Below are 20457 nucleotides of genomic sequence, written 5' to 3'. Positions count from 1 at the left end.
GCCCTTCCAAGCAGAGCCAGTGTCCTGGTCAGAGAAGAGCAGCTCATCACTCACTCCAGGAGTCATTGCCAGACACCATGATTGTCCTGCAGAGATCAGTCTCACCAACCAGCTCAGGGCATCCTTTCGTGGGGGTGGTAGAGGGCAAGGCAGGGTGGGGCACAGGAAAGGGGACTTGGAGAGGAGCCCCCTCAGATCAGGCTGGCTGGGGAAAGGAGAGCTTCCTGGGATGGAGACCAGTGCCTGCCAGCAGGGGGCTCTTGGCCCCAGAGTTGGAGTAAGGTCAAAGCAGAGACCATCTTTGGGTACCTAGTGCTCTGAACCTGGAACGATTCTTATCTTTCTGAAGGACCACTGGGTACCTAGGCAAAGGGAGGACAAGGCCAAGAGTTGGGGCAGCATGAATCAGGGCCTTGGGCTGGGAGAGGAGGGTACTAGTGATCTGCTGTGCACCATCCCTTGAAGCTGTGGCCATCTGGCCATCACTGACCACAGTAAAAATCCTTCCCGCGACACAGTCTCCTATGAGACTGTCCGAGCACCCAGTTGGAGGGACACACAAACATCTCATCACCAAGTTGCCTCTTTTTCTCGGGGACAAACGTGGCTTTAATGCTGCCGTCAGAGCACAGCCTCATTCCTGGAGAACTGAGTCAGCCAAGTCCTTTATGCTAAAGCTAAGAAGAATGTCAGGGAAGTCTGGGGAAGATGGAGAGGAAGCTGGAGTATTGGACAGATGAGGCTTCATGGTCATTTTCAGCAGACGTAAGTGCTGCGATTCACAGGGTCGCAAAGAGTCGGACATGACTGAGCGACTGAACTGAACTGAACTGAAGGGCCCTCAGTCTGGAGCACGGAGAAGGACACACCCCTTACCGGGGAGCATACCAGCTGACACACACACACCCCACCTCCCCTGTCCCCCAGCCCCACCCTGGGAGTCCTTAAGATGGAGATGACTCAGCAATTAGCAGCCCCAGCCCACACCCTCCATTCTAGACAGGCCCAGCCTTTGCCTGTCCCTGAATCCGACAAGCTCGTGCACTTTGATCATTTTTGCAGGATCTTCCCCTACCTCCCAGACTAGAATATATCCATTTATCCACCTTGTTCTCCAGTCGAAGTTTTGAAGTCCAGCCCTAGGCACTCCTTCTCTAAGAAACCTTCCTTCAAGGGATCTCAGAGCATCACTTCTCCCAGCTTTGTGTGAAACTGAATCAATAATCATGTGCCTCACTCTTCAATTTTTCCAAATGGATTAATGATCTCCCTAGGGAGGCTGGGAGATGCTGGAAGCGTCAGGTTTAATGCCCTGGTCCTACCAGCGACACACAGTAAGTTGTAATGCACTAAGTGGCTAATGCAGAAGCTGGGGACATACAGGTGGACAAAAGGGACCATGCTTCAGACATCCCCTCAGCAAGGAAGCCAAAAGTGCCCAGTTGGAAGATTCTATATCACCCTGGCTTCTCCATTGAGAATAAGTGCACGTGAAAAAGGGGGAAAGCAAGGGGATGCGTGGAGTCACTATTGCTGTAACCCAGGCAAGAGATGATGGCAGCTGGGAGCCGGCAGATAACAGTGGTGGACGAGAGGCTGGTCAGAGGTCAGATCCACTCTGCAGGGAGACAGTTCCTAACAGATTGGATGTGTTGGGGAGACAGGTGAGTGTAAGAAAGGTTTTAAGGAAAGACATAGAGGCTATCAACTGCAGTGGGCAAGATGCTGGGGGAAGTGGATCAGGGGCAGGGTTTGGGGCATGCTGAGTTTGAGATGTCTGTTACATATCTAAGTAGGTAGGAGAGTGTGCAGTGTGGGAGACAGGTCTGGCCTGAGTGGATAAATTTGGGTTTTGTAGGCATATCAATTTTATTTATATATTTGGGGTATACTACGTTTTATTAACATTATTTTTCAAACAATGACGTTCAGATTTGATATAAAGATAAATGGACAGGCAGTTCTCAAGGTACAATGTATTCAACGATCACAGACAATCTGCTGCCCTGCTGCACACTCAGAAGCAGCAGGATAGGGACAAGCTGTGTAATTGAAGGAAAGACCCCAGCCATTCGGGACTCAACAGAGGTCACTGGGCATATCCCATTTTAGATGGAAGGATAGATAGAAAGGTAGCGGCCAGCTGGGAGATGACTCCCACCCTCCTTCGCCACTTTCTCTAACTGAGTGATGCATTCCTAGAAAGGCTAATGAGTACTGAAAGGAAGGAATCTTCTTTCCCCACAGGAACAATGTCATCACTGCAGATCAGGCTCCTGCCCAGGAACCTGTTGCTCAGTTTTTTAATGGCAGTAATCTATTCCCACAAGTCCTTAATAAACTGAATGGGAAGCCTGCACACTGCACAGGAAAGAGCTTCCTAAGGAGCCTGTTAGTCCAAGGAACAGGGGCACCTTGACCTGTTCAGCAGAGCCATGCCTGATGTCTACTCGCCCTGGTCCAGAGATCTCCCAGGTCCTGCCTGACTCTGCTTATTGGCTTCCAGGCCCTTTTAGGGAGGACAGTTTTCACATGCACTTTAGAGAAGGAGCTGGGGGGGATATTCGTGGCTTTCTCCATCATGTGCCCCTGAAGTCATCGGGGGCATTGGCTACTGTCACCCCAAGTTGGGGGAGGAGTTGATTGTCCGGCTGATTGTCATCCATCACACTAAGTTCAGGGAAGGTCAGCTCATGGAGAGGTTCTGAACTCTTGAAAGGAGTAGATGTTGAGAAAAGAGGTGACACAGCCCTGCACTCGGTGGAAGCCTCGTCTGATGGATGCGCGAGGGTGACAGGACATTCCCAGGACAGGGCAGAGATAGCAAAGTCAACACCACTTCCCTTTACGTGGGAGACTGCCCTCATAGAACAGGACATAGCTAGGGCGCCTTTCTGAAGAACTGATGCAGGATGAGAAAGAGGATGTGAGAGGAGGAGAGGGTTACAGGCAAGGCAAACAGCCTCTACCAAGGGACTGAGTCCAGGCGGGGGTTGGGAGCTGAATCCGAGCACTGAGCATTGCAAGGGGAGCCACTTGCAAGTTCAGGAAAGTCACAGCAGGGAGGGCAGGCGCCCCATGGCTGCAAGTGGTATCCAGGCAGAAGGTGGGCGCAGGGGGGCAGGCTGCCCTGACCAGGAGGTGTCTGTGGGGCCTGACAGGCAGCAAGCGGGGCCTGTAGTGCACGGAAGGGGCTCGGTTTCAAGATGGAGCTGATTCTCCCAAAAATGTTGAAGAAAATCTCCGTGCCCTCTGCTGGGAGGGTCCCTCCTCAGCTTTGGGAGAGAGCTGGGTGAATACTCTGCGGGAGGGGCCATCAGGTCAGTCCTCCAAGGGGCACCACAGTCGGCACTGGGCCCAGGGAGGCAGTTGATGTGGCCTGATTCCCAGCAGCTGCGAGCAGGCAGATGTGAAAGGTCACAGAGGGCACACCCTGGTCCTGGGAGGCGGCGCTGGTAATTCTGGCAGCTCATCCTCAGGCCTGGCTCGGGCCCTGCTGAGCTTGTGTTTCAGGCGCTTCCTGTTATTAGTAGTATCACTATTACTCAGGAGGATTGCCGTAAATATTAATACATGCACATGCGTTCCAGGATTCAGAGGCGAGGCCTGATTCTCCTCCTGCTTTACTACTTGCTGGTCCCTGGGCTGCTCACCTAATCCCCTAGATGCTGAGCATCTCCAGATTCAATCCCAAGGCTTCATTCTCCTCACTCTTTCCCCTCCCTGTGGGCCTCCCGCTACCTCAGCCTCCAACCTCAACCTCGTGTGGTTAAATCGCTGCCTCCAGGTCTGCCCTCCTCTGAAATCACATATTGAGGACTAGGGGCTTGGGATCAACCATTTGCAGAGCCCCTACTATGTTGTGTCTGACTCTTTGCAACCCCATGGACTATACAGTCCATGGAATTCTCCAGGCCAGAAGACTGGAATGGGTCCGACCCAGGAATCAAACCAGGGTCTCCTGCATTGCAGGCAGATTTTTTTTACCAACTGAGCTATGAGGGAAGCCCCTACTATGTACCAGGCTCTGTTAAAACAATATCACACAAAATAGCCTCTTACTATTCCATTTTACAGATGAAGAAACTGAGGCTTTGGGAACTTAATAATAATGAGGAACCCAGGTCTGTCCGACTCCAAAACTAGGGCTTTTTCTTATGTTGTTGTTGTTCAGCTGCTTAGTTGTGTCCAACTCTTTGTGACCCCACAGACTACAGCACGTCAGGCTTCACCAGCTTCTGGGGTTTGCTCAAACTCATGTCCATTGAGTCAATGATGCCATTCAACCATCTTATCCTCTGTTGTTCTCTTCTCTTCCTGCCCTTTATCTTTCCCAACATCAGCTCTTTGCATCAGGTAACCAAGGTATTGGAGTTTCAACTTCAGCATCAGTCCTTCCAATGAATATTTAGGGTAGATTTCCTTCAAACAAGGATTGACTTGTTTGATCTCCCTGCTGTCCAAGGGACTCTCAAGACATGACTAAACCACAAATATTTACTACAAGTTTTCTTCCTCCTTCCTTTCTTTCTTTTCTCCCCAAGCTAGCCAATATGGGTCCACCATCACCTCAAACTCAGTTGCTACAAAAATAAGCTTGACAGTTTCACCTTCTCCCTCCTCTGCTCAGTGTCCTGCCTTTGTTAAGGGCTTTGGTCTCCTCCCTAAGTGTTCCATCCTCTGTCCTTCTAAAATACATCTGGAGTAAAATAAGTAAAATAAATCCAGGAAGGCTGCTGAGGGCAATGGCCACGGGTGGCAGATGGGTGGCAGAAGGCTGTTTTGTCCACTCCCTGGTGGCAGGCAGTGACCTAGCCCATGTTCTAGATCCTCCAAAACCACCACCATCTCCTCGCCTGCACAGTTCCGTGTCTCTCAATGCTCTTTGCCTTTCAGCGTGTTCTTCTAATATAACAGCAAGGAACTGAATGGATCCATTTTGTTTCCACACAGCAGGAATAAATGAAATGAGTCTTCCAGGTGGACTGGATGGACAAGGATCATGAACTCCAGAGCCTCACCCGAGGCTCCCTTGGGAAGCAGAGGGGGCAGGACTAAACCTCCAAAAGAATTCTGCCTAAGCTGTGATTGAGTAATTAGCTCTCCAAACCCCTTTGTTTCCAGCAAAGCAAGGGAAACAATTAATCCCTCCATAGAGTCACACAGTGTGACTGGGCCTGGAGTATTTGCAATGTAATGGGGCAGCAAGCATAGTTATTCTACCAGAAGCACAGAAGAAAAACCACTGGGGTTTCACACAGTTACGTTTTGGGGACTTAAGAGAGGATGAGTAGAGAATGACTCCCTAAAACCTGAATAAGAGGATCAGAGAGGGAACTGAGCCAGGAAGGACTCAGGATGTCCATGAGTAGATTTCTCAGGGTTGGATGTTCTAGGAGAGCCATTCATGGAAGATGTGTGGATAGGAAGTTATGTTGTTGATGGTTACCAAGGACACATAAACTGTCTGAATAATTTTTTATTGACTAGAGGAACTAGAATTCAGTTTTGGCAGAACTAGGAAGTGGGTGCTCTGTGTGTGTCTCTGGGAAAAAAGAGAAAACTTGAGACTGCACTTAAGATTCCCTCGCTTGAAGCAACATTTGTGTACATAGCCTTCTGCCTGCTTGCAGATATGGTCTGCCCAAGTTTGGCGAGTCAGTTGTTAAATGCAACCATTATGAAAAATAAAAGTATAAAAATTTACAATTAAATGAATTCTACTGAGACACAGGAGATAAGCATTCAAAATTCATCCTATCCCAATTAGCCTGCTACAATTCATGACTGTCTTAATTCTTGAGGTTATTTACTTCTGCAGAGATGGTGTGATAGTGCACACTTCTCCTGACTCCACGGCTAGGACATCACATCGGCAGCCTGAAGTCAGCCACGGTGGGAGAGTTTACATCAGGGCAATAGCAAATGATACACATTAGGGCCTTTTGGCCCCCTACACACTCAACTTCGCTCCCAAAACCACTCGTAAACATTTACTACCATAAATGTTCCCCAATACTGACAAGCAGGAAAAATGAAAAAGCCCAAGGTGTCCCTGAAGCAAAACCTTCAGAGCAGAAACTCCCATCCTTTCTCACCCAGAAGTGACGAGTGCAGTGATCATTTATTTAGGGATTTAGGAACTTCCTGGGCTTCCCTGTTGAGTCACCCTGCCGAAAGTTGTTTCCAAAGTCCCTCTAAAATCTCTTACTGCTTCTTAATGAGCTTTTCTTGCCAGCACCTTGTTGTTCTCACCCTTCAAAGGAAGGCTAAGTCTGAGTATGGCTCCCTGTTTCCTGGAATGGGGAAGATGATGTCATTCAACACAACCTGCACAGCTGGCTGCCTCTGTACCTCCCTTCCTTGCAGGGAGCTGAGCTGGAGGGTCTAAGACTGGGAGAGCCCTCCCCAAGTCACCCTTCAATCTCCAGCCTTACGGCAAACATGTGCTAGGCCCAGCATCCTGCTGAAGTTCTCTCTATGAACAAATCATCCTACAGGAGCTGTTAAATGTCTCCAAATAAATGAGGGAAGGATGGTTCCTGGAGTTCTCTGCTTCCCTTACTTAGTCCCCTTACTCCCTCCCCATCCAGCCTCAAGAATCCCAACCTCCACCCCCCAACCCCCACTCTAAGACATCTCTCCCTGGCTCCCTCTGTTCCACAATCGTCTCTTCTTTCTTTTGTTCTTCTTCAGGAGAAAGTGTGAATGCAGTCCCCCCACTAGCACAAATTATGCCACCGAGTTTCCCACATTTGAGTAAATCACAGGGGCAGCACATCCAGAGTGCAATGGGTGAGCCTTGCCCTGGGAAAACCACCTTCGTGATCACGGCGTCGCCCCTGCCATCGTCTCTCCTTTCTCTCCCCAAACTCTATCAAGGCAGAACCAGAGATGCCATTACCCTTTTGCAAGTACCCAAGCCAACAAGAAGGGTTTCCTAGTTACGTACAACCAAGCAAGGTTTCAGAGTGTCCTCTATCAACAAACTCTGAGGTCCATCCATTCCCCACAGTTCACATGGCCACAGGGTAAAGCAGAAAGACTTCAGGAGCCCTGCTTCTCCTTAAGAGAAAAAGAAGCCAAAAAAAAAAAAAAGACAAAGAAAAGGAAGCGCTACGCTCTCAGAGGCAGGTGGCTGGGCAGAAGCACGTAGAGCAGAGTGACCTTGAAGTACTATTCTCCTCAGAAGACCCTCAACCCCTAAACCAGGCACAGGTCCAGTCGTGTGCCTGTTGCAATCATCCAGTGTGGAGTACAGCCACTTGGTCCATTAGAGGCAGCTGAACTGAGAATGTGATGCTTAGGGCTCACTAAGAGTAGCACTTGGACCAAGGGATAAAAACAACACAGGGACCCAATTTGAGTTCAACAGGAGAAAGAGATCTCTGACAGGCAGAAGCCAAACGGACTGATTTGGGAGGTGCCACTGCAGGTATTCAAGAAGAGGTTGAAATACCTTTTGTCAGGAATGTAGAAGAAGGAATTAAAATGTCAGGGAAAAAGCATGATGCCTAAGAGTCAAACATGCCTGTTATTACCTGTGACCTTGGTTAAGATACTTAATACCTCTGAGCCTCAGCTGCTTCATCTATATAATGGGATACTGCACCTCACAGGATTAAATAAGACGAAATATCAGAAAGCACCTGGCAGTCAGAGGGTGCCCGATAAATGTCAATCCCCTTTCCATTAAAAAGGGGGCAGCTGCTGCAGCTGCTGCTGCTGCTAAGTCACTTCAGTCGTGTCCGAGTCTGTGCGACCCCATAGACGGCAGCCCACCAGGCTCCCCCGTCCCTGGGATTCTCAAGGCGAGAACACTGGAGTGGTTTGCCATTTCCTTCTCCAACGCATGAAACTGAAAAGTGAAAGTGAAGTCGCTCAGTCGTGCCTGACTCTTAGCGACCCCATAGACTGCAGCCTACCAGGCTCCTTCATCCATGGGATTTTCCAGGCAAGAGTGCTGGAGTGGGTTGCCATTGCCTTCTCCGAGAAAGGGGGCTAGGTTAGATGAATTTAGTCTTTCTACTGAAACCCTTCCTAGTGTTGAAAAGGATGGCATACATCTGGGAGAGATCAGGAAGTCGGGATTTGGTAGGTGAGAGAAGGAAGAAACATGCTGAGAATGGTCAGGGAATATTCAGAGAGGTCATGCCTGCCAGTTCCTTGTTATCTCTTTTGATTTCTGGAATAAAAGAGAAAAGCAGGATTCTGGATTGAAAATCAAGCCTGAGGAGTCTCCGTTTCTCCATCTGCCTAGGGAAAGGGTAGGATTAGGCAGCCCCCTTCCAGCTCTGACTGCTCCCGATCAAGGAGGGTATGGGGCACATGTTGAGGAAATGATGCTGGACAACAGGAAGCAACGACCCCTCCCCTACCCCTGAGCATGGCCCACCACCCTGACCCCGTGCCCAAACCTCCGTGCAACCACAGCCACCTCAGTCTCGAATCTTACATTTTCTTTATTGTGCTAACACTGCTGCCTCAGAGCTCAGCTCTCACACTCACAATTCAGTCCAGGTCCCCACCCACCCAGCCCCCGGGGCTCTCTGCCTTGGCTGGGGAAACGGGCCACCGGCTTCGTGCGCTCTCGGACACTTCCTCCTCTCTCCCTCTCCAGGAGCCTGCAGGCTCCGAGGATGAGGAGAGGGCCCAGATGGCCTTTCTCTGCCTTCTCCCGCCCTCTCCCACGTTTAGAGGAGGCGGCTCAGCCGCTCGACTCAGTTCCCGAGGGAAACGTCCTCAGCCCTCAGCCGCCGCGCGGCCGGGAGCAGCCGAGGTCGGCGCCGGCCGGAGCGCGTCCCCAGCTGCGAGCAGAGAGCCCCGCGCCCCGCTCCCAGCCGGGGCGCAGCCCAGTGCCGCGCGCTCACACCAGCAGCCCGTCCTTGCTCTGCCGCGGCCCCTCGGCGGCGCTGGCGGGCTCGGCGCTCTTGACCTGGACGTAGACCGGGGACGGGCCCGCTTCGCAGGCGGCGGCCGCGGGGGCGGGGCGGGGCGCCAGGGCCACGTCCTCCGGGCCGCCGCAGGGCGCAGGCGCGTACTTGCGGCGCAGGGAGTGGCTGACGTTCTGCGTCGGGCGCCCCAGGAGGTGGGTGACGCGGCTGCCGCGCCCGCTGGCTTTGCACCCGGGCGCCACGGCGTCCTCTCTGTGGAAAACAACAGGCGGGCGGGTGAGCGGGCTCCTCCGCGGCGCGGCGTGGGCACGGCCTGGGCAGAGCCGGGGGCTCTTGGCAGTCTCTCGTCTCCCGCGCCTCCCTCCGCCTCCCCTCGCCTCTCAGCCTCAGCCTCGACCTACTCTCCCCCTCTGCCCCTTCCTGGACCCGCGGCTCCGCAGCGTTCCCGGAGCCACCGTCCCCGTCCTCCTCCGGACCGGGCTTGTCCACACATGGCCGGACAGCCCACGGCAGGGCAGGCCGCCGCATCTAGGCGCCCTCCTGTCCCCTTCTGATGTTTTCGCAGAACCACCAGCTCTGATAGAAAGGGAACCTTGGAGATCCAGAAGGAGCTGCTTTCCCTGACCTTCTTTCCTTCCTTAACCCTGACCTTGCCCTCTCTCTTCCTCTTTTCTCGTCTCTCCTCTCTTAATCTTCTCCATCTTTTTCTCCATCCCCAGGGCATTGCAATCATTAGCACTCCTAGTCTTGTTCTATTTTTATTTCTAGTTTGTTTCTAATAGAAGTTATTAGCACTATTCTTAATATTAATGAACTCTTCTTAAATAGGCATGTCCAAGAATTCTCACCGGCGCGATACAAGGGAAAAGAGAAAAAATAAATACAGGCCCTGCCCTCCAGGAGCTTACAGTCTAGACAAGACAGAGAGGTGCAAAGACGCGAGGGATGTGGAGGGCAGGGGAGCAGAAGTGGAGACTGGCAGGGGAAGGAAAGACAAAAGCCATGCGATGAGTGGCCAGTTGACATGCTGCGATCCCAGCACTCCGTGGCGATGGCAGGCAGGGTGGGGGTGGGGGTCCCAGCCGGCCGGTGGCAGGCAGGGGTGAGAGGGAGCAGCGCGCCGGTCCCCTGCCGCGCAGCAGCATGCAGCATGCATCAGGTTTTACCTGATCTCATTAGACAAGTCGCCGCAGGCCCCTCCGCCGACCCCGCGGCCGACCCCGCCGCCGTAGCCGAAGGTACCGCGGGAGCCGCCGCCGACCCCGGCGCCCCCGCAGCAGCAGCAGACGAGCCCCCAGATGCCCACCAAGAGGCAGCCCAGTGCGAGCAAAGAGCCCAGCACTGCGCCGATGATGATTCCTATGCGCCGGGTGTCTGGGGAGAGAAGTAGAGACTAGTCAGGCTTTCTGCAGCCTGGCAGGTGCTTGGCTAACCCGGAGTGGCAAGCACAGGGCTTCTGTGTGAAAAAGGATGGGGGATCCAGGGGGTCCCAGGGCCCTTGGACACACAGTGAGGAATATATGGGGAGAGGCAAGTTAACTCCTCATATTTGCATGTTTCTCCCAGGGCTTCCTGGCTGACCTTGGCAGAGCTATATGCATTGATGAGACCCATAAGGCTGAGCCTGCTGAGACTCCAAAATACAGCCCAGCTGCCTCCCATCCAACCCTCCCAGCCAACAAGCCATTGCCTGCACCCACCTGAGACCTTCACCTCCACCACACACACGCTGTAGCCCACGTGGTTGGCCACTGTGCACTGATACAGCCCATCATCCTTGTAGGAAATGTCCTTCAACACTAGGTCACCGTTGTTCAAGCCTGAAACTGAAGGAGCATCAGAGGGCAATGGTGAGGCCAAGGGGCTTGGTGTTTGAGAGCTTCACCCCAGCCTAGACCACTGCGGGTTGGCCCAGGGAAGGAGGGTGTATGTACACACAAAAGTCCACCCCACTGTGTCCAGGTGAGTCACCTTCCCCTGCTGAAAGAGAGGCAAGGAAGGCCCCTTTCCCAGCAACAGGAAAGAGGCCATGATTTCACTCTCTGACCTTAGGGAAATATGCCCCCTCCCTGAGCCTCAGTCTCCTCATTTGTACAGTGAGGACCGGGTTAGACCAGAGGAATTCTAAGGTTCCTTCCAGCTCTGATCATCTTTGATTGTGAGTACCAGTCAGCATCTCTCTGTGCCAGCAGCTTTACACACCTCATCCTGTTTAATTCTCACACACCCTTGGAGAATGACCCTTACCATTCCCTTTTCATGTACCGTAGAATGAAACCACGGCACAGAGAGGTCAAGCCACTTGCCTGAGCCTTGCTGCCAGTCGTGGTCCAGCCAGAATGCAAACCCAGCTCTATCTGAAACCATCCTCTTTCCGAATTAGTCATACTGCTTTCGACTGACTCTCCCCTTTTGCCTTCTCTTCTTCCCTCTATAGCAGCTTCTGGAACAGGCTCAGAGGAGGAGTCTCCCACAGTTGATGCCGCTGATGAGCTAGGGAAGCCCCAGCAGGACCCAGCATCCCCATCTTCCCCTTTCCCAAGGCCCCCTCACCTTGACTGATGGAGCTGTGGAAGGACTCCTGGTAGGAGAGCTCAGAGTGGAAGCTGTGCTGAGAATGGTAGGACCCAGCACGGTAGGGGTGAGTATGCCCGCTGATCTTGGCCCACTTGTAGGTGAGAGGTGGGCTGCCCCCATTGGCAAAGCACTTCAGTACCACATCATTGCCGTGTGTAAAGTGGCCCTCAGACCAACACAAGGGCACCGCAGGCCGCGCTACAGGGAAGAGGGTAGTTGTGAGCCAGGGCCCAGCCAAGAGGCAGAGCCAGGCTCAGGGTGGCCAAGGCACCCTTGATTCTGAAGTCTGGGGAAGGGGATCCCAGAGGAGTCTGCTCATACCTTGGACAGTGATGATGACCTTCCGGGTGGCCACAGTGGTCTTCTTCACCCGGCACTCATAGGTGGCTGTGTCGGAGACTTGCAGGTTCGAGAGGGTAATGGAGGCATCGTACTGGCTGGGGTCTGAGGCTGCAAAGCGGACCCTCTGCTGCAGATGGGGGAGGTTGCCATGGTTGATCCTCTTGTCCTGGTAACTAAGGAACTGTGAAGAGAAGAAAACAGAGATGGTGAGACAGGCAGAGCCAAGGATTGGCTGTCTGGGGCAATTCACTGAACTTTCCTGAGACTCAGCTTTCTTGGATGAAAAACGGGAGTGATAATGCCTGACTTTTAACAGAATGGGTGAGATCATATGAAGTCAGGCACTCTCTGCCTAATAGCTACCTCCCAGGGGCATGCGAGGATTAAATGGGATGAGGTGAATAAAGCCACAGGCACACAGAGAAGCTGGATGGTACTCAATCAAAGGCTATCTGAGCTGGAAGTATAAGGTCGGGCCAGGACAGTGTCTGTCTTCTTTTTGGAGTGGGGTGGGGGGAGGTGGCCTGACTGACTGGCTTGATTGGAAATTACACAGCTCCTCCCCATTGCCCCATTCTCTGAGAAGCCTTGGGGAAAGTTCAAGGGCTGGGTTTTCTTATTTACCCTGCAGTGTGCTAGCTGCCCAACAAGTAAATACTATGAAGTGTGGAGTAAGGAGAATCACGTACCCAGCACTTACCACATTCTCCCGATGTGAGGGGTCTGAGTTGACCTGCTTCCACTCGATGTCCAGCCCGTTAGGACCGTAGTCCTCAGGGTCCAGGATGTAGGGGCAGCCCAGCCTCACATTGTCACCTTCCGCCAGGTACAGGATCTCCTGGCCATCCCCGTTGATCCGTACAGCAGACAGCAGTGCTAGGATACAGGCAGGGCAGATGGGATGAGGGGAGCGGGACCAGGGCTTGGGTGATCAGCTTCAGCTCCCTTCTCTCCACCATTCCTCGTCAGTGGCAGCCCAGGCCTCAGTGCGGTTTCCTCAGGGAGTAGGGCCTGCTCTCAGAGTGTGCATGATTTGAACAGTGCATATCTGTGCTGACTTGTGTTAGCGTGTCTGTATTCTATAACTGTGTAGAATGGCAACTATACTGTTTCTATTTTGTATATATATAGTTGTTAAGAATGCTTGTATATGGGACTTCTCTGGTGGTCCAGTGGTTAAGAATTCGCCCTCCAATGCAGGGGATGTGAGTGTGACACCTGGTCAAGGAACTAAGATCCTACACACTGTGAGGCAGCTAAGCCCGTGCGCCACAGCTATTGAGCCAACACGCTCTAGAGCCTGTGCGCCACAACTCGAGAAAGCCCATGTTCTGCAGTGAAGACCCAGCACCGCCAAAATAAAAATAATAAAATTTTAAAATAAAATATGAATGCTTGTGGGTATGCATGATTATCTATGCGTGTGTGGATATGTCCACATATGGACTCTGTGTGTTTATGGGTGTTTGTGTCTGCTTATGTGTACTGTAGGGAGATTTATGCACATGGCTAGGTAGAGTGTCTGCTTCTATATTCACATGACAGTACCTGTGGGTGTGAGCGCGTGTGTGCCTGTGTGTGCAGACATGTGGAGCACGTCGAGTTGTTAAATGCTCTGATGGAAGCGACTAGCTAGTTAAAAGCCACATCTGTCTGGACCAAGTGAAGTGGTCGCGTCCAGAGGCAGGAGGATGGACACCATGACCTCTGGAGTCCCCTTCCGGCCCAGGGAGCAGAAGAATGGGTAGTCTCTGTGTGTGTGTGTATGACAGTGCATGTCTGCGGCTGTGTGCCCGTGTGACAGTGTGTGCCTGGCTGTGTAAGTGCTCTGAGTGATAGCGTGTGCCTGTGTGCAGCTGTGACCAGGAGCTTGGCTGCATCCGTGTGTGACAGTGAATGACGGTGCTGAGACCATGGCTGCAGTCGTCTGTAGTATAGGACGGGTGAGCCTTGCATGAAGGCATGCGGCGTTGCGTGCTCTGCGTCCTGCCCCCTGTGTGATCCTGTGCCTCAGGTACAGCCACCGTCACATGCTCGCTCCACTTGGGGCCCCTCCCGCTGCCACCAGCCCTAGCCTCACTGAGTCAGCCCCGGGTGAGGAGCCAGGATCTGGAAGCTCAGGACTGATCTCTCCCTCCCTCCCCTGAAGCCCCAGGCAAGTGCTAGCCCCAACTTGTTGGACCTACAGAGGAACGCGAAGTTGGGTGGGGGGGCAGTGCCCAAAGGGCCCCAACCCTGGCTGAGGGGGCAGCGTGCCACCTCCCAGTCTCTGGCATCCCCTTGCCCCCGGCCCCTTGCCCAGCCTGGCTCACTCTGCAAGAATCAGCGAGTCCTTTGGCATCTCAGCCCCTGGTCTCAGTTGCCCATCCTGCTTTTGCTTCTCTGGCTCTCTCCCGGGACCACCTGCACACTTAGAGAGCGTCTCACACACACAGGATTATACACTGTCACAGCCAGAGACATCAACACATAGACACACTCTTACACACCTTCAAAATGCGGATACCTACCTATGAAGTCCCACCTTCCTATACACACAGACACTGTCAGATCCACACAGCCATACAGACACACAGCTACACACAAACGCAGGTACATATTAATCCAGAAGATACACCCACTGCATACACTGGCAATCCCCCATGTGCATTCATTCAAGACTAAGCTACAGAAGCTTAGTCTGGTTCTTAGAGAGCCAGCAGGTGCCCTTTCAACATCCACAGCACCACAGGCATCACTGAACCTGCCCCTCAGGATCCCAACTGGGCCATCAGCCATGCCCTGAACCCGCCCCCCACCCCTGCTCAAGCCTCCAGGGTAACCCAGAGCAGGCAGACTAGCTGCTGGGGCTCTAACGGGACTTGATGATGCCTTCTCTAGCCCCAGGCCATGCTAACACCACCTGACTCCTGAGATAAGGATCCTAACACCATCTGCCAGGTCCTGGGCTGGCGCAAGGCAAGCCAGCAAGCCAGAGATGAGCCAGAACTCAGTGGAGTACAGAGGCTCCACCCTGGGGAAGGACTGTCTGTCGAAAGCAACCAACAAGAGAATGCTCTCCACACCCTGGGAGCCAGCTGGGCAGGAGGGTAAGTATTCTGGGCAGGGGGCTTGGGAGGGAGGGATGGACTGAAAGAGAGTGTCTCCACCCTGCACTAGGCAGAGTGTCTGCCTTTGTTCCAGGCCAGGGAGCCTCACCCTAGCCTTTCAGTCTCCCTAAATCTCTCTCAACCTCTTCCCAGCCTTTCTGCACCCTCTTACTCTCCTGGGGAAGTCATTCCTGGCGTCTCACCTTCACTCCTCTTGCTGTGGTCCTAAGGAAGTACCTCCAGGGAGTGTGAGAGGAGAGAGAAGCTGGGGGGATGGAAGAAGACCAGAGTGGAAGAGCGAGAGTTGGGTGCAGAGACTTGGAGGAGGGGCAGGGAAATCACAACAGTCTTGCCAAGGAAGAGGACAGATATCTCAATAGCCGTGTCTACTCTCAGCTTGTAAGTCCTTTGTGAATTTGTAAGCTGCTTCCAGAGCCATGAACCCTCCTTCTGCAGATAAGGGAGGAGAAGGGAAGGGAGGGGAGAAACGGCAGCCCCCACAAAAGGTACACATGACACACAGAGATGTGCCAGGTCCCCACAGCACAGCTTCCACAGTAAGCTCAGCCAGGCCAGCTCCCACCAGACAGAGAAGGGGTTGCAGGCTTGCTGCCAGAAAGGCAGTCACTCACAGGCTCCCCCCTCCCTGAGCTCCTCCCCTGTGCCCCCTCAGCCTGCACCCTGACCCCCAAGAGCATCTCAGCCATGTCTGCCGATGCCCACACAGATGGGGGCAGGCAGCCTTGATGTCCAGTCCGGAGCCCTGCCCTCCAGGTGTGTCCCAGGGAGGGGGCTCCAGGAGTCACCTTCCCCGCCCTCCCCAGGCTCACCCTGGACGGGCTGGGTGCTACCCTGGAGCTCTCACAGTGCAGGGGCCCAGTCCTGCTGGAAGCAGCCCATTCTTTCTCCACCAGCCCAAGCCTCTGCCCTCTTCAGGCAAGTGGGCTGGGTGGGAGGCCCTCCCACTGAGAATAGCACACAGACCAATAGAAAAGGGATCTTTCCAGGCTCCTCCTCAGCCCCCACCCCCAGTTCCCATAGTAACTCCTAGTGAGCCCTATGCTCCCATTCACAGCATGTCCAAACGTGTGTGAGCCCCACAGGTTCAAGGACACAGTGAAGAGCCATCCAAGAACACATGCCCCAAACCTTCAAGTGCAGGACTCTCCTGGGGAGAGGTCCCCTTGGCAACATCCAAACCCCAGCCCAGCAGGGCGAGGGTGGGCAGCACCCTGCCAGGGAATCCGAGCCCACCTTCCAGGCTCCTCTGTGAGCCCCTCATTGCCTTTCTCCTGTGCATCCAGCTTCAGGTGGGCATCCCGCCCCTGCCCAGCCCCATACCTGGGCTCAGGCACGCAAGCAGAAGGTGGAATGCTCCTCGGACTCCCATATCTCTAGGTTTGGTGCTTCCTCCGCCGGGGCTGGGATCCGGTGGCTGCGGGCCGGCGGCTGTGGGTGTGTGGGGACAGGTGGAGGGAAGGGGAGCGGAGGGCCCAGGAGGGTGCAGCAAGTGCTCTGCTGGGGAGCAGCCGGAGTTATTTCTACAGGAGGGAGGGGGCCTGGTCCCCGCCTTGGGGAGGAGTCCCAGGAGCCCTAATTAGCAGGGTGACAAAGAGTGGCCTACCCAGGCATCACCCAGCCCTTCCCCAAGCTCTTCCCTATCCTGAGAGAGGCGCAGGACGGCCAGCGGGACTTGTAATTAGGCACCTGTTAAACTTCCACTTCCTCCTGGCCCCATCCTCGGGGTGACAACAGTCGCCCAATTTTACAGCGTCCACGGAGCACCCCTCACCACTCATTTGTTGCCTCTTCCCTCAGTGGAATGGAGAAGAAGAAGGGGAAGCCAGACTGGGGATGGAGGGGTGACCAGGAGCTAAAGGCTGGCGCTGACCCCAGGGCACTGTGTCTGACACGCAGGATTCCAAATCCCATGCCCTGCTCTTTTCCCTGACCCTGCAGACCCCCTCCCACCCAGGTCAAGACCTATGGGAAAGGGCACCAGGGAAGGGGACGCTGGGACTGGAGGGAAGGCCCCAGATGAAAGGGACCCAGGACTTCAAAGGGCGTCAGGCCTCCTGAGCTGAAAGGAGGAGGGGAGGGGTCTGTGGGGAAGCAGGCTCTTCCCCTGGCTGCCCGCTCTGGAGCTGTGCCCTGCGCCTATACCTGAGACAGGGTCACCCCCAGGTGCAGGGGATCCTGCAGAACCGGGTGTGTTACAGGGGATCCAGCCCCCCACCTCCCACACACAACTAAAACCAGTTCAGTGAGGCCTACGAGGAGAGGGCCCAGTGGGTGCAGAGGGAGTGAGGTGAGTGGACGGGCGGGTGAGAGGCTGCTGGGGAAATGAGCACCAGGACGGCAGGGGAAGGGGCGTGCCATTGTACATGTACAGCCCTCACCAGAGTGTCTGTTGAGTGGTACCAAGCCCCTCTTTACACCCTTCCTTCAGGGACAGAATGGCGCCCTTGGAAACCAAGGACCCTCCTGATGTGGACGGTCATCAGGGTGACTAAGCGCCCGCCATTCCAGGCAGGTTGGAGCTGGGATGAGAAGTCCTGCTGGGCAGGGGGAGAAAATGGAGGGCCAGCCCTTGCTCGTTGATCCAGGGGGTGGGGGGTCCCAGAACAGGTCTTGGGCCTCTCCTAGACTCCAGGACTGCCCCATACACAGTGGTAGGGGCCCAGCGATGAGTGGCTTTTTTCAACAATTCAACCCTCTCCAGAGGCTTAGAGGTCCTGCCCCGTCGCTGACAGGGGCACAGGAAGGGGATGGGGAAGAGTCTAGGAGAGAGTCACGGGGCTCAGGACGCTGCCAGGGCCCACCCCTCTGGGAAAAATAAGATAGAACAATAAGGAAGCACAAGGAGTCCACGCTGGAATCTCTGCATTCCAGCCCCCCAGCTGCACTCCCAACAATAACAGGGTGCTCCGGGGCCCACGAGTTGTACACTGTAAATGTCCTTATTTCCTTATTCACTTTAAGGATTATGGGATTGGCCTGCACACTCTGGAGAGCACAGATCATTATTCCCACTTTACAGATGGGGAAACAGAGGTCTGGAAAAACACAAAGATTCAGTCTAGGTGATGCTGCTATGGCCTGACTAAGTGGAGAACAAGCAGGCATCCTGACTCTCAGTCCAGACTGGACCAAGAAAAGGGCATAGCAATCCTGTGGGTTACTAGACCCACTCATGGGGAAAGGCAATGATAGGTGGAGGGGTGAACAGGTGGGGCCAGGAAGAGGGGGTCTGAAAAGAGAGGAGTAAGATTGTGGTTCCTTTAGACTGAAATGTAGGGCTGGAGTTTAACTGGATTCCGAATTTTAGCTACTGTTAGAGTTGGAGAGAAGGCTGGAGCTGAGATTAAGATTGAGGTTAGGTGGAATGAGGAATGAGGCTGAGGTCAGATTTGAGCTTGGGATGAGAGTTAACGTTGGGATTAAGGATAGAACTACAGCTAGAATTGAGGCTAGGCTTCATGGCTGGGATTCGTGTTTTGATAAGGAACAGGGTTTTAGTGTCATCTACAGAGTTGCCTGGGAATGCAATCAAAGGCAGGCTTCAGATTGATTTAGGATTGGATTTAGAGCTGGGTTAGACTTGAGTTTGGGATTTGAGTTAGAATAGGCGTGGTAAATCGATGGGGAAACAGTGGAAACAGTGTCAGACTTTATTTTTGGGGGCTCCAAAATCACTGCAGATGGTGACTGCAGCCATGAAATTAAAAGACGCTTATTCCTTGGAAGGAAAGTTATGACCAACCTAGATGGCATATTCAAAAGCAGAGACCTTACTTTGCCAACAAAGGTCTGTCTAGTCAAGGCTATGGTTTTTCCTGTGGTCATGTATGGATGTGAGAGTTGGACTGTGAAGAAAGCTGAGCACTGAAGAATTGATGCTTTTGAACTGTGGTGTTGGAGAAGACTCTTGAGAGTCCCTTGGACTGCAAGGAGATCCAACCAGTCCATTCTGAAGGAGATCAGCCCTGGGATTTCTTTGGAAGGAATGATGCTAAAGCTGAAACTCCAGTACTTTGGCCACCTCATGGGAAGAGCTGACTCATTGGAAAAGACTCTGATGCTGGGAGGGATTGGGGGCAGGAGGAGAAGGGGACGACCGAGGATGAGATGGCTGGATGGCATCACAGACTCTATGGACGTGAGTCTGAGTGAACTCCGGGAGTTGGTGAGGACAGGGAGGCCTGGCATGGTGAGATTCATGGGGTCGCAAAGAGTCAGACACGACTGAGCGACTGAACTGAACTGAGGTTGTGGTTAGAGTTAAAACTTTGGTTAAAGTTACATGGACAGAGGATTCATGGGGATCAAAAATGAGGATGTATTTATGATATAGAAAGACCTCAGCCTTCATTCATTCAGTCTGACTTTGGCTGGAATTTCCGTTCCTTTCTTCTGTGATAATACCAGTGGCACATGTCCAATGGGGTTTCCAAATTTGGGAAAGAGTTCTAAATACATGCACGCCTATCTGAAAGATATAAAGCAACTGAATCGCATAAGAAATACAACCTCTTAAATTCTGCTCCATGACCTAAGCTCACCATCTGGTCAAGCTCCCAGAAGGGTGTTTGCGGAGGGGATGCAGGAAGTTATATCGGTGAGTGGGGCTCTGACACCAAATGGAACTGGACGATGGGGTCCATCAGAGGCAGTTTTACTTGGGTGAGGTGGTTCCTGGTTTTGAAGTCGAGGAGATTGGCACTAGGGGAGACCAAGGGCCTAGATGCTCCTGAGAGAACAGCCACTTTTGAGGTCTCCGTGCAGGGGCTCCTCAAAGTCTCAAAAGGCAGGACACATTGTTGTTCCCCTTTGACCCACTGAGGGCTAATTGCCACCTCCTTGCAATCTGGGGCCCATAAAAGAAGCTGTTGGCATTTCTGCCTTGCGCCTGAGCCCTGCAGGGGTTTGAGAGGGTAGTATTGGAGTGATGGCATTGGGGTATCTGCTCAATTTTCAAAGCACAAGTCCAGCCCATGGCCCTTCCCTCTGGGACCAGCCCACAGCCCCCCTTTCTCTGTGATTTTCATCCTGGGGAGGAGGCCCCCTCCCCCGGTTTTTCCCTCCCTTTTCCCCACCAGTCTCCACCCCAAACATCCCATTGCCCCACCCACTTCCTTTTCAGGTCCTATAAATGTCTGGGCAGATCCAGGAAAGTATTGGGATTCCCTGTGTGCCCCCATAGAGAGAGAGAGAGAGTGGGAGAGGCAGAGGTTAGTAAAGGGGCAGGGAAGCACAGATGCCATCCAGGTGGCCCACCCAGAAGCTGAGAGAGGGACAGGAGGCAGAGAATCCAGGCTACAGTCTGCAACAGAGCGCACCAATTTCCAAAAGGGCCCCTTGTTTTTCTTTGAGAAATCCATAGCTCCCTAGAGGAGAATGGCCCCTCTATCGTGCACGCGCACACACACACACACACACACCGCCAGTCTGGGTTGTATTTGCTTCTCTTCTAAAGCAGAAACAGACACTCAAAGACAGAAACTTGGAAAGGCGTGATCAGGAGTACAGAGACAGAGAGAAGAGGCAGACAAGGA

At 53.4% G+C, this 20457-nt stretch overlaps 1 protein-coding gene and 1 non-coding gene across 2 annotated transcripts; both read right to left on the bottom strand.

The window, feature by feature from the left end:
* Nucleotides 1-6693: 6693 nt before the first annotated feature.
* On the bottom strand, nucleotides 6694-6854 carry LOC138074829 (U1 spliceosomal RNA). Its single transcript, XR_011144632.1, has one exon. It is a non-coding gene; the product is annotated as a U1 spliceosomal RNA (small nuclear RNA).
* Nucleotides 6855-8866: 2012 nt separating this feature from the next.
* On the bottom strand, nucleotides 8867-16292 carry VSIG8 (V-set and immunoglobulin domain containing 8). Its single transcript, XM_068966776.1, has 7 exons — nucleotides 16244-16292; nucleotides 12514-12689; nucleotides 11793-11994; nucleotides 11448-11669; nucleotides 10595-10714; nucleotides 10061-10268; nucleotides 8867-9146 (listed from the first exon to the last, which is right to left on the bottom strand). Exons 1-7 carry the CDS (start codon nucleotides 16290-16292, stop codon nucleotides 8867-8869), a joined length of 1257 nt encoding a protein of 418 aa, XP_068822877.1.
* Between the last annotated feature and the right edge of the window lie 4165 nt (nucleotides 16293-20457).

This window comes from Capricornis sumatraensis, chromosome 2, assembly GCF_032405125.1.
Source record: "Capricornis sumatraensis isolate serow.1 chromosome 2, serow.2, whole genome shotgun sequence".
NCBI lineage: Eukaryota > Metazoa > Chordata > Mammalia > Artiodactyla > Bovidae > Capricornis > Capricornis sumatraensis.
Note: the sequence above shows the minus strand (reverse complement) of the source record. Positions and strands in the feature narration are given on the sequence as shown.